The sequence below is a fragment of the Dama dama genome, chromosome 9, assembly GCF_033118175.1.
Source record: "Dama dama isolate Ldn47 chromosome 9, ASM3311817v1, whole genome shotgun sequence".
Classification (NCBI taxonomy): domain Eukaryota; kingdom Metazoa; phylum Chordata; class Mammalia; order Artiodactyla; family Cervidae; genus Dama; species Dama dama.
This window is the reverse complement of record NC_083689.1, coordinates 75,327,843-75,342,558: the sequence shown is the minus strand read 5'-3', so window position 1 is coordinate 75,342,558 and position 14,716 is coordinate 75,327,843. Positions and strand designations below refer to the sequence as shown.

At 35.4% G+C, this 14,716-nt stretch overlaps 1 protein-coding gene across 1 annotated transcript in view; it reads right to left on the bottom strand.

Annotated features, from left to right (window-relative positions):
• Positions 1-8,105, bottom strand: part of GABRA1 (gamma-aminobutyric acid type A receptor subunit alpha1) — a 53,041-nt gene extending 44,936 nt beyond the window's left edge. Inside the window, exons 1-2 of the mRNA XM_061149484.1 lie at positions 8,032-8,105; positions 4,604-4,716 (exon numbers count right to left, since the gene is read on the bottom strand). Coding sequence (XP_061005467.1) covers positions 4,604-4,716; positions 8,032-8,105 — 187 coding nt within the window. The remainder of the gene's footprint in view (positions 1-4,603; positions 4,717-8,031) is intronic.
• Between the last annotated feature and the right edge of the window lie 6,611 nt (positions 8,106-14,716).

Here is a 14,716-nt window from a genome sequence, read left to right as displayed (position 1 = left end):
AGATAGTATGTCAGTGCTCAAATACCTTGAGAGAAAATCCCAGCTACATTCCAGTTATAAATACTTATCCAACTGATAGCTTCAATTAAGTAAAATCTAAAACAACAACAACCCAATTCTCTAACACAGGAAAAAGAAGAAAATCTTAACTAAATATGTTAAGTATATAGAAGGAATAAATAAGTAGTTTCACTGGTGGTTCAGTCATAAAGAACCCGCCTGTAATGCAGGAGATGTGGCAGGAACCTCGGGTTTGCTTCCTAGGTCAGGAAGATCCCCTCGAGTGGAAAATAGCAACCCACTTCAGTATTCTTGCCTGGAAAATTCCATGGACAGCCCATGGGGTTGCAAAAGAGTCAGACACGACTCAGTGATTAAAAAAATATCAGGAATAAAGTCAATTCTCTCCCTACATTCCTACCTACCTATTTACTTCTCCCATCCATCTGGGTTTGTCGCATGATGAGTACACACGGGTACTCTTTCACTGCAAAGAGAGACGCAGCCTGTCTAAATGGTGGGGCAGAGAGGGCGGGAAAGATGTTACTGGAAGCACACTGCTTCTCCTTAAAAACCTGAAAACTTTCTTCAGAATGCAGTTTTGGATCTTTGTTTCTGGATTGTTCTTACCCCGACTCCTAGAGTGCAGGGAAAGCCAATGCGATGGTGGCTGAAATTTTACCCAGATAGGTGTAATTTGGGGGAGAGCATCATTTAATGTTTTAGAAAGTTGGAGAAAATTTAGGCTTCTTTAGTTTTAGATTCACAGCCAATAAGGAGAAACCTTGAGAAAACAGATTTCCTCAGAAGGTGTTTGGTTTGTCTTGATTTAAAATGAAAAAGGAATCTTGATTAATCAAGGAACACCTGAGCCTAGCCAGCCTCGTAACCCAGATGCCTCTCCCGTACCAGCTTCTCTAGTTGTTCTCCTCTGCCTTCTCCAGCTCTCTCACTTTCCTCTATTCTTTCTCCTTATTTTCAATACCCTCTTTCAATACCCTCTTGCTCTCCTTTCTGCTCTAACCTTTCCTTTCTTATCTTGCCTTTCTTTTTTTTTTTCTTTTTTCTGGATTTTACCTCCTCTCCTTCCTCAACCATTTTATTCTTCTGTGGTAACCATGCTTTAGGCAAGAGCCTTTCAAAAACATTCTTTGGTCCCTGGTTGCAAGGAAGAAGGAGCCCTCTACACCATGCCCTCAAGGAAGGCAATATTAGATGAGAATGAACTCAACAATCACTGAAAATTTTGATTTCTATTTTCTGGCTACAGATTATTTCACTTCAAGTCTATTTAAAGCTTCCTTCCTTAATTTTGTACTTAAAATATGAATTTGCCAAACGTTTTTCTCTTTATGTCCCTGAATAGAGGATATTATAGAATTCCACACACTATCCTTTTTAGTGTTATCTTTTTTAAATTGAGATAGACTTCCAGGATATAATTTTTTATGTTGTCCTTAAATTTGTTTTTTAATTTTTGGATCTAAGGTGTACATTTCCAAAGAGTGGTGTTACACCTTTGGATGCTGTGTGTGTTTCTAAAAGACAGGTCATGATGAAACTGCACGTACTAGAGTTTCTTACATCAGTCTCAAGTCTTAGCTTATCACATTTCTATATTTTATCAAGACATTCAGAACAAAATATCCCTGCCTTCTGCACAATGTTGTTATTTTTATAAAACCAGACTTTTATCATAATGAGACAGTGGGCTCCTTTCTCTTGCAAGAAAAGATTATTCCAGCTGCAATCATGAACCCACTATGAGGAAATTTTTACCCCCTTTATAAGCTAATGATAATCTTTCAAGTATTGCCTCTACATAGTTTTTGCATTGAAAAGCAAATGAATCATGTAAAAACTTGATTTTTACAATGGAGAGCTACTAGAATGCATGTTAAACTTAGCTTACCAGAAATCTATGGTAAAGACATAGAATTAAATAATTCTGTAGAAATGTATGTAATAGATAATTTCAATTTATAGCATCCAAAAATCATGCATGATTTTAACATTTTTCTCTAATTCTGTAGCTCATTATCTTTATAAAATATCTAAAAACTGTGTTTAATATTTAAGGATGTATTTTTCTAAAGACAGATAAACATTCTTAAAATGTACTTAAACAGGTAAATGAGATAGGTAATAAACACATCCCATTATATCCCTTAAAACTGAAAACGCACTCCAAAAAATGACAAAAATTAAGATAGTGTTAAAACTTTTTCATAAATCTCAAATCCATCAGATTTAATTGCAGTATGTTCTAGGATGACAGATAAAATAGAAATAAAGGAAATTATTTAGGCTACTTTAAAATTTGTTTTCATGTCTATCATAACCTCAAAATCACCATTTCCAGAAATCACAAATATCAGAAAATCCTCTTTAAAAAGAATAAAGCAGACCCATTTTAAAACTTTTTCCTGAGCCCTTGAATCCTTTACTATGGTAGAGGACATTATATTCACTTCAATTAAAAAGAATATATCTTATCTATATTTAGCCTACCACTACTCTGTTCTTTACATAACTATCTGTTATTCTGAGGGGGTTAAGTAGATAATATATTAGATTCCATGAAAATTGCTGCCTGAATTAATGTAGTTGTTTCTGTATAATAAATTCACTATTATCCTGAGTCTTGAAAGAGTAGCTTTTAAACTCATTCTGAGTCTGTATTATGTATCTTCGAGGTTTGTGGCTCTCCAAGACTTAGGTATGCATATGAGGAGTAGGTGAAATGCTTCCTGCTTATACTATATTTGATTAAAGAATTAACATATACATTTATTGAAGTTATTATACATAATTAAATTTAAATGAGCAGTCATGGGTGTGTTACCTGTACTCCAAATAACAATATGACCACATAGCTGATTATTAAAGAAGGTGTATGTGTGTGTGTGTGTGTGTGTAAAATTGTTTAACAGACTTAAAACTATGCACAGAACTTAAAAGAGGATACTCATATTCACATGCTAAAGTATTAAATGCAATTTCCTAAACTAGAATGAGGATAAGATTTTCTAGATATATTATAAAACTCTGCAGACTTTCTATGGATTGATATGGAGAAGGAAGATGAATAAGTAAACAAATCAGATGCATGCCCATTCGTAAACGTTATTATCACTATTCTGACTCTTTTTATCCGTTCCTCCCCTACCTGTGGTCTTTGCAATTTACTTCAAATTTGATAAACTAAGAACAATTTTCCTGAAACTGCTCTAGATGTTTAGATATACACAGATTTTACGTTAATACAGCACACACATATTTATGCACTCTATTTTGTGACCGATACATTTTATTCCTTAATACTTTTTCAAAGAACTTAGTAAGGGGAAACCAAGTGGAATACAACAAACCTGGGGGAATTTGTATAGCATGTCCTAGAATGAATGCTTGAGATTGATAGGAAGGGACACCTGGTAAGACCTTTGACATATTTCTGAATTGCGCCTTTGACAAAGGAGTTTCCCTTAAACCTCTGAGACACTAATGGCATTTGGCGGTCTCAAAGCAGACCTACGACCCGTAGCCTTGTGATCACACTACCTAAAGTATTAAAATGAAGATTCTAAATCCATGTTACCATTCTGTTTTAAAATCACAAACTGAATTCTTAAGCTTCTTATTCTTTGCATATCTTTGCTGTCTAGATGGAGAAGAGATGAATTTCTTAAAACTGCCATTTCATAGTAATTTAAATATTTCTATTACATAGTTTCAACAAATGCTCTGGATAAAGTACAGCATAAACTATAGTTTGGAGTCATAGATTCTAACCTTAGTTTCTTATGTGACTTTGAACAATAATTCATTTCTTTGCCTCATTTGTTTTACTCTGAGATCAATATTTTGTTTTGACTTTATTATTCTTTGCTTAACTAAATAAAATAGGTTGGCTATCTTATTCAAAGGCTATTTAAATAAGTGTGTAATGTCTTGTACTATTTGCTTTTATTGTTATAAATATTGTGTTATTAAGTGCTATCTTCTTCCTGAGTAGAAATTCATTAGTAAACCAATTAACTGGTATACAAAGAAAAATACATTTTTACTACAGAAAATTACAGTTTAAGTTTAAATGCACCGTGATAAAAAATACTACCATCTATCTCATTCACCTTTCGTCCCAGAGATGGGGTTAATCTAACATGAAATAGTGGATCAGTCTGTAATATTCCACAAGAAATGTTTACAGCAACAGATTCAGAGATATTCTAGTTGAATCCAATGCAAACAAAGCAATGTGGAATGAAATAGCAATGCAGTCTTTGGGCTGGAAGGAAGAATATTACCTGCCTTTCTCCCTTGTAAAATCAAATCATACTTGCAAACGATTATGAATGTCAAGTAAATGTAACATTACTTTCATGACATTATAAGAAGTTTGAATTGCCTTTTATCATGTTTGGGTATGTGCATGGGATGACCATGGAAAATTGAATTAGCATTGGGCAATCTATTGAGAATAGGATGAGTCATTACACTACATGCTGTCATTCTTCTTATTTTACCATGTAGAGGGAAACAATGTTTTAATAGTAAAGGCTTAATATTGTTCTCTAAAATAAAACACAATAATGCTACTCACCTCCTAATCCCGGTCTCAGGCGATTGTCATAACCATCTAGGAGTCGGTCCAAAATCCTGGTGAAGACAGTGGTGTTGTCTTTAAGTTCATCTTGTAATGAGGGTTGTCCATAGCTGAAATATCAGAGGCAATAGCTAAATTATACATTTTGACTAAAACCTTTTTCCAAATAAAGCCTTCTGCAGTTTTTTCAAATTCCTTTCTATTGAGTCTTAATTTGAAAATTCCTTCTGATAAAGTAAAAAAAAAAGAAAAATCATAGCTTAATTAACATTTTCTCATATTTGTTCTCATAGATGATATGCTCTATATTCTAATATTTCTAACTATGGAAGGAAAATTATACGACATGAGTTGTCTCTTTACATTTATAATTCTGTGTGTGTACAAAGTTGTAATGCATGTGTTCTCTGGTGAAGCAAGAACATTAATGCACACTACTGAAAAACCGAAATCTGGGAAACTTCTTCCCAAATTAAAAAAATGTATTTATGAACTACCAAAGTAATTATTAGCTTTGTTTTCATTGAATATGTAGAATAATCCTAAAATTGCATCTACCAACATGCCTTCCTTCATCCACTTCCTATGTTTCTTTTGTGGTTTTTGATGTTCTTTCAGGTGTTTAAATGAAAAAAATAGATAGAACTTGTTACTTATGATAATTATTTGTTCACATCAGTGTGTAATTTCTATTTCCATTAAGGGTTATGAACCAATAAACCAAAACTTTTTATAATTTGTCTATTCAAACCTCTAATTAATTGAATTTTTGTCCTTATTGGTCTTAGAAGTAAAATATACCCTGGAAAAGGTAAGGTCCAATATTCTAAATTTATGGTTTTACTAAGCAATAATGCAAGATTACTGTTTTAAGACAGCACAGCTATTTGTGAGCAGAGTTTGAACTAGAATCTAGTTTTCTTTAACTTTTAGTCTAAAACATTATTTTCATTCTTCTATATCAGAGTAATTATTCCTGTTTAATTCTTTCTATATGAATATCTAGTTTTTAACCCCTTATCATTACTAGTCTTTGAATTTTGATCATGTAATAACCACAGTTCAAATATTGTATATTTATTATATCAATCACATTATTATCTATGCTCCTTAAGTCATATTTTATGTAATGGTTAAGATGACACTTCCAAAATCCTTTGGGAGAAGAGGATTCTATTTTAGGATAGATCACACTTACTGAGACATTTCATTGATAGCTCTGAACTTGAGAAAAAAATGAATGTAGAGTGTAAACTAAAAAACTGACATAAAAATATCACTCTCATACTTTCTACGTAATATGCTTTTGGCTTCTCACTTGTGTGTTTATATTACTGATTAATCTAAGAAATATAGTAACAGTTGAAACCAGGATTCACTTATTTGACAAAAGCAAGAAATATAATCAAGTATCAATTAAAAAAGAAACACTATTGTTTAGGTAATTAATGTTATATTGGTAAAATGCAAAACTTTTCTGATAAAATTTTAATAAGCTATTATAATGAAAATCTATTCATGAATATGAAATATATTAAATGTACCTCTTTGAAACAGTTTTACAGTATCATAAATTCAATATTAATACCATGCAGATTGAGGGTTTCCTCTCTTTTGGCAAAATGAAAGATCTCCCTGGTTTCCGAAATCAAATTTTCAACAAGCTCTGTGTCTTCCAGGATGTCTCACTAGCAGATGACAGCAGTAAAGCAAAAATAGTTTTCTGAAGGCAATTATTTTTAAAAACTCATTGTCACAAAACCTACTGCCATGCATGCATCTTTCAAGGATACTAGAAGGTCATCTTGATAAAGGTGGAAAAGAAATGCTAGCACACTTGGAGTTGTAAATAGGGCCTGATCAAGTATTCTAAGGAAGAAGCACTAAAATAAGAAGGGAGAAATGATGAGATGAAGTGACATGACAGAGCATATTAGATTGTGAATATGGTTCCCCCAAAATGGAGTGGTCTGTTACCTTTACCTGCATTTCCTTTGTTTTTATAGCATATATCAAATTCAGGAAAGGCTTTTCTCCCCCTGGTTTGATTTTATAAATGTTGTTCTCACCAGTTGTTTGCATTGGAATACAAATGCCAAAAGAGTCTTTTCCCTCCCTCCCAGCAAACCATTTCTGCTCTGCCAACTGGAATGATAATCATTCTTTTATGTGATTTTCATAATCAGGTTATGCTTCATCTTTAATTCTCATTTACTATGTAATTGTCAGAGAATAAGCCTAAGATAAAGATCAAGATTATTTATTTGCTATTAAACACTCATGCCAATGTAATGTCTCCTAAACTGAATATATAATTTATAATTTGTAGAGAAATGTCAGTTACAGTACTTGATTTTGATTCCGTATGAGCCACTATATAATAAAACACTGTGCACTAACTCCATCTACAGGTCATCACAATAGTAACACTTCATATAATTTTTCAAAAGCAGTGAGGAACCTTTTACTCCTCAGATTAAGAGTATCTGACAATAATGCATTTCCTGTTCATCTGGCAGTCATTATTCACCATGCACAATAACAAACATTAAAAATGGACAACTTCTCAATTGAAAAAAATCCTCCTAAATCCTTACATTTCCAGACTATTCCATCTCTTTGCCTTAACTTGTAAGGGTTTACTTTTCGTTACATTATGGAGAATCTTAGATATTTACTTTGGCCACAGGAATAGATTATACTAGAAATATAAAAGCAGATAAAGGAGAATCTGAAATACTTGGTCATTTATATCTCTGCTATTATAATGTATCTATAAACTTGATGGGATCATTAACTAATATTTTGAATATAGTTAATCACATTATTACATTTTTCTCATAACTTGTCTCCACAGTAAACTTAAATAGAGAAGTTCAGTTTTATCTACCGTTCTTAAATGTGTCTTGTATACTCTACTTCTATTAGTTATAAGTAATAGTTTCAAAGCAAAATGCACATGCATTTATAAAAACATATAACATTCAAATTAAAAATATTATTCTAAAGTTTCTACTTGCACATAGTCAGAAGTTACTCTATGATCTTTGCAACTAGTTAGAAATTTTCTTGTTGGAAAACCAACTTACATAGTATGCAGATATTAATTGGGGTAACTTTTTTATGAATTAGGAAACTGCATGTTTTGTTCAGTTACAACTGAGCAGTGAAAAGTTCAATTTAAGAATTAAATGGTGAATTAACACATTCCTTACCAAAAGCGTGTTAAGTGTATTCTAACTAACATGCAAATAAGATGATTATTTTTTCATACTGTTCTACTTTATTAGCGGGAATTTTATTGCAGTTAAGTTTTTTTAATCCCCTTAGTCATGAATTTATCCAAGGTTAATTTTCTTCACTCTGAAAGAATAAATGAAAAGTTACAGAAATTCTCATGCAGATTTAAAATAAAGGGTCCCCACCTTCTTCCAGTCAGTGTGGTCAGAAAGAGGGTCCAGGCCCAAAGGTAATCAGAGAGACCCGGACTTTTCTTCATTGCGGGCTTGTGCAGCTGAAAAGTAGAACAAGTAGAGATCAATGTCTCTTGCAAGAAACATCAGGTTATAACCACTAGGGCTGACTGAGGCAGTTCAGATAAATGCTTTGAAGTCAGGAAATGACCTCACTGGGATATGACACCTCATTGGAAGCAATGGAAACCTGGACCATCCATTCTCCACTTTCCCTTCCATTTCTCCATTCAGAAATATCAGTGTCTTAATTTCTCCTGTAAAAGAATACAAGTTGAAATGCTCTCAGGTGATAAGATTGCTCAACATACAATTGTGAGTTGTTTTTTTCTCTAGGCTTTATATTTCCAGTATAGTTTGAATTACTGTCCTCTTGTTTATCATCTGATAAATTTGACCTTTCTGATTTGAGTTCCCACAACTGCACTGTGCATTAAATATCTTCAGCTGGTGTCTACAATGGAGAGAGCCTGTTCGGGGGCTGTGATGGGGTAGGTTATTATGCTTTGATAACTGAATTCATCTTGGGGTTCTGGATACACCTTGATTTCAGAAGCAACTGCTATTTATCTTAAAAAAAAAAAATCATGAGATGTGCTATTGAATCCTGAAGTCGTGCTTGTAATTCTCTGCCTGTGATTGCCTTGTTAAATATGCTCACTAATGCTTCTGTGGGGCTAAAGGACACACTTTATAGTCAGTCCATGTGCTGGTCTCTCACACACAAACCACACTCACATAAATGCACACAAACATGCCTACACATATCTTTTAAGCCCTCTTGGATTCTGCTGGATTGCTGCTAGAAAATGTTTCATCTCAAACAGATGGAAACTGGAGTGCTTTGCTTTGCATGAATAAGGGAATCTTTTTTCCCTCTTAGGTAAAGTGCAATCAATCACCGTCTGGTTGTTGAATTTAGACTTAGGTAGTGGGATGCTGGAGGGATGGAGGAGTCTGGAAAGCTTAGAGAATTTTTAAAATTATCTATTTGTGCAGTTAGTTTTTAAAAATAAGTACACTACCTGGAGAAGGAGAAGATATGGTAACACTTTATTTGAATGTGCTATAATTGATTCCAGTTATGAGAATATTCAAGGTAAAATTTGTTAGCACTTCCCTGAATCCCTCAGTGATTAATGGACTGCAAGTCTTTTAAAGCATATTTTTCATGAGACATTCTATAGTTTAATGTGGTATGCCTTTAAATACATATACACAAATGCTTTCCGCACTCTCTGGAATCATTTATATCAGTAAAAATCATTCCAAATGGCAATGTAAGCAATGAAACATAATTAAGGTGCTTACAGTGGACAGTCTAGATCTAGAGATAAGAACTGTGAGATTCACAGTTTTTCCCTAAATTAGTGACTGCTTTTAACATAGAAGAGTTGAATAGGACGAGGAATATTGGATAAATATCCTCATGTTAAAATATTGCATCTAAATTGCATAATTATATTAATCTTTTATTAATCTTCAACATCTGTTATGAAGGAAAAACAACTTCCCCTACCCTATTAATATTTGTTGATCTTTATAAAAAAAGGGTAATTCCCAAAGGAATAAATGAAACAAAACAAAACCCCAAAGCAAGATACCATTGCTTTCTGTCCTCCTCTGACATTTTAAAAAGAGGAAAACAAACCTATCATGGCACTTGAGTTGTTGAGTAAGAAAGTTTCTTGCAAATACAAACATAATAGTTTAAGAGAAACGCTAAGCTGTCTCGTAACCCTTTTCCACCTTCAACCTCACCTCATCAAACATACACTCCAAACACCCATATCCCATGCCACTCACATCAAATGAGAACTTGAGTTTTTTTTTCTTCGTGTTCAGAATGGGAGAGACCCCTACACCAGAGGGCATTTCAGCAGCGTCCACCGGAAAGGAGAAAAGAGGCTTTTTTTTTTTTTTTTTTTTTTTTTTTGCACCCAGAAGGAGAGTGCCTTCCCTAAGATATGCAACGTTGAGACAGGTTTTCTATACCAGCGTCTTAACTTTAGAGGATGCCCCCCACCCCCAACGCCCCTCCCCACTTCACCTCAGCTCCCTTTTGCCAAAAAAAAAAAAAAGAGAGACCAAAACAACATGTCACCACCCACCCCGCGGAATACATTCAAATCTGCCCCCCAAAGGAAGGAAAGAAAAGAAAGACGGAGAAAATAATAATAATGACGATAATGCTCCTAGACCGCTGCGGTTTTAACCCTGATAGAAAAACATTCGTTGTGTCTACCTGCTGTGGGATCAGGTTCTTGTCCTGTTCCCTTTCTCTTTTCCCTATTGCATTCTGGTCTCTCCAGCAAGGAAAAGGCACGTTCAAAGCCCTGCGTGCTGCGGTCCGAAGCCGCACTTACCTCGGGCCCCCTCTGGGCACAGGATCGCTCCAGACCCGGGAAAAGTCTGCGAGAGAAAATCGTGGAGAGCTGGGAGCCGGCGCGAGTCCGCGAGTCCGGGCGCGCCGGCAGCGGAGAGGCGTCCTCGCTCCGCCGCTCACTCACTCGGTCTGAGCGGGCTGAGCCATCATGGACTCTGCGTGCTCCTCTGCTGAAGATTTCACACCCGAATTTGCTTCCCAATATTCCAATCTGCAGCTATACAACAAAAGATTTTTCTTTACCAAGACAGTAGTAATACGTCCCAGGGCAAACCGGATGTGAAATAGGCGGTGACTTCATGCCAGAGAGATTTTATTTTAGAAAGGAAGGTGGTACCAGCCTCTGAATCTAGAGACCAATCCGCCCATTTTTTATTTGCAGCACAATTTAACTTGCACCGCTCTGGCCCTAATCCCCTTCTCTGAGCTGCAGACTCAAATCCTTCTACAATCTGCTGCAAGCTTTCCCTTTTTGGGGGGGAGTGGAGACGGGGGAGGGAAGAGTAGAAAGGGTTAGAGGCACAGGGACCATCCTCAGAATCTCTTCACACTTGCAATGTACGGACCCTCTATTAAAAATACAACCGATCAGTATAACTATTCCACCTTTGATCAAATATTTAACCACCGCATGCATGTGAATGGATGCAAGCTATGAGAGGGAGGCGCAGGGTTCCACATGTGGAAAGCGCACTCTCCTCTCGCCTGTCTCGCTCACACGCACTCACACGCGTCTGAGTCCTTGTGTCTTGCAGAGTCACGAATGATGAGGGCTAGGAGGGAAGAGCTCTGGCCGGTGGGAACTTGGCCACAGGCGTGAGAGTCTTTGCACTTGCACGGGTTATCAGCGCTTTCCACCTCTCCTCAGTCTGCAGTTTAGAGGACAGCAAGAACGCGCTCTGGAACCGGGTTTTTTAAGCCTTGGAGGAAACTGTTTATGTCATGATCGAGAAAAGATAACCTCCTTTAAATATGAATTATGCTGGCTTCCTAGGACCAGGAGTATTTAACTTTAAATAATTCACCCAAATAATTTCTAGGCAAGCGTCGTATCTCTGTTTCCGGATTCATTTCCTTGCCTTGTAACTCCATCATTCTCTGGATTAGAAAAATGAGAGAGGGGGGACGAGAGATGAACAGAAAGATTTTTAGAAGTCAGGTCAAACAGAGCCTGCTTTTACTTTTTTTTTTCCCCCTTTTCTCTTTCCTCTTCTATTACCCTCCGTGGTGGCTCTCCACCCACAAATAATTATACACTGAAGGGAAGGAGGGTGTGTTTCAACATCAGTCTAACTACATTTCCGAGGAATCAGGGACGACTTGTAGTTCTCTCGGATTTTGTGAATGGGTGTTTGTAGCAGAGAGGAGGTGGGTGCTGTGTTTCTGGAAGCATTTACTGAAATGACCTGATGCTGTGGGAATTGTCCCTTCAGCACTTTCTTTCCCCTGGACTAGGTAGCAGGTGCTGAAAAGAAAAGATGGGACTCCTCTATGCAAAGCTTCTGGTGAACAAGGTGTGAACTTTGGTGAGCTTCCTAGCCATTTTCCCAGGAGGATTTCTAGCAGAGGAGACATTTCTGATATGGTTGTATCTCTGGTAAGGGAAGAGAAAAATCTACATGGCCCGTTTATACCACTTATGCGTTTTTGATTCTACAAGTGTTCCTTGACTCTGCTTGCAACGCAATCAGCTTATATGATTGAAACTTAAAACAGGTGATTGAAATAATAAGAAATATGTAATTGAAGATCACATTCAGAGTTGAGCTTGTGGTTTCTTCTGAGTTTTGAAGGACAAGTGTCATTGGGAAGTTATTTTAGAAATGAATCTTCAAGGAAGGGAGATTTGAAGATTATTTCATAATACCTTTGTTTCTGGGCAGTAATTGCTTACTCTGTTCGACACAACAAATGTAATGTATTCTTAACGACAGCCACTGAAGGAGCATCAAGAGTTTTCCTATGTGACATTATCCAATTTTTATTGATGTGCTTATCCATTAATTTACTTATTTATTAAGCAGTTCTGAGAATAAAATTCACTTTAGTAAGGTTTTGAAACCCCAGGTTAACAATTAGAAAGCACTATTTTCTTACCTGACAATATAAAATCCAATTCAATAGTTCTGTTTTGACTTAAGAGACTGATACTCCTAGATATGACACAATTTAGACTTTTTTCCCGCCTTTGGCTTTATAGTCACAACTCCTTTTACTTCTCTTTACAAATTGAGAATGACTTTATAACTAATGACATACAACCAAATCACTCTGCTGATTGTTTTTTTGAGCATAAACACTGAACTTTATCATTTGAGCAATGATCTCTGAAAACAGTGCCAATCACATCTTACTTGAGAATAAAAGTGTTATGTGACTCCCCAGCAAGATACAACTGCACATTTCCATAACTTTCAAAATAAATGAATATTTATGAATAATTATCAAATTTATCTGAAAACTGTGGTAAAAATATGAAAATGGAAATACCCATATGATGATTCTCTATTTGAGATACAATATCCACAAGATAGGTTTTGCTAGATGATGTATATGTAATTTCTTTTGGGACATGTATGTTTTTAATGAATAAATTGTGGATATTTAAAATATTGATAGTTTGACTATTTCAAAAAAAGCAATTGTAATTCTAAATTATGAATGTGGTTATTATTTTCCATCTAAGTTATCATTAACAGGTGCACATAAAACCAGGGAATAAACCATAAGAAATTAATGGCAAAGCAGTCATTATTTTATATGGTCTTGTTACATTGACTCTTTTAGATAGGTGTTGACATTTTAGTTTTTTTCTTTTACCTAGGGGGGGAAAACCCTTTAAAGTGAGTGTGCCTCTGATTGAATTAAGTTCTTGAAATCACAATAACCATGACGTTTAATATTCTTAAAATATTTACTTATTGCCAAATAATGTGCTAATCAATTTGCATAAATCATTCCATTTACTTCTCAGATCTGTGAGAGATAGTCGTGTATCCCTCTTTTACAAATCATTCAATAAATTATGGATTAGAGAGAGTAAGAGATTTGCCCAAGGTCACACAGCTAGTGAATGTTTGTGCTAGAATGCAAACTCAGATCTTCCAACTTCAAAGCTTATCCTCTTAACCAGATCTCTACATTACTTTATTTCCTTAAGATGTGGTTGTGAGTTCATGTTTAGATCTGTTTTATTTTTATGTCTATGTTTGACCATCTTCATAGCAGTCACATAAAACCTACCTCTGAGCATTTAAAAAACGTGTTAATTTGTGATGAGCTTCTTTCTTTTGATGGTATAATACATCCAATTGCACCATGGTGTCAAACTGACTTTAGTAGTTAGAAGTTTTCTGCTATTTTCCTTCTGTCTCATGAAGCTAGTTGTGAAATCCCCTTGAAACAGTCACTAGTTCTGGGCAGAAGGGACTTGAGGTCAAACTTAGGACCAGAGATCCTGGGGAGGTCTAATAGCTCTATTTCCAGTGTTGCAGTCTGGTACATTTTGCTTTTTCTGTCAATTTTAAATGGCAGGAAGCCCTGACCTAATTGAAGAAGTGTACTGATTCTTTTCAACAGAAATGTTTTCACTTTATCCAACTAAATGTGAACCAAATGAGAAAAATAATATCGAGCTTGTTCTCATTAATTTAGGGTGGCTTTTCATCATTTACAAAATAATTTTGGGTGAGAGAGAAGAGGTAAGTAAAATGATAAAATATCAAATAAGCTTCAGCTGAGATCTTGGATAAAGTGTTGGTTGCTCAGTCGTGTCCAGCTCTGCAGTCCTATGGATGGGTAGCCAGCCAGGTTTCTCTGTTCACGGAATTCTCCAGGCAAGAATACTAGAGTGGGTTGCCATTCCCTTTTCCAGAGAATCTTCCTGACCCAGAGATCAAACCCAGGTCTCCCACATTGCAGGCAGATTCTTTACCATCTGAGCAACCAAGGAAGCCCAGAGGATAAAGTGGTCTTTTAAAATGTATTTGAATGGCTCAAATATATACATTGGAAATATATTTTAATGTTAATATTTTAATGGCCATCTGTCTATAACAAGAAATGTACAGGTGGCAGTTAGGATTTCATCCTCATTTATATATATCCAAATATATATAATTTATAATATTTGGATATTTATATGGAATCATTTCACTCACTAAACTTGCTCCCCACTTTCTAATTTTGCTGTATATAATACTGACTGTCTTGTTAATGAACTACATACATGTCCAGAGGGGTAGTCCTTCT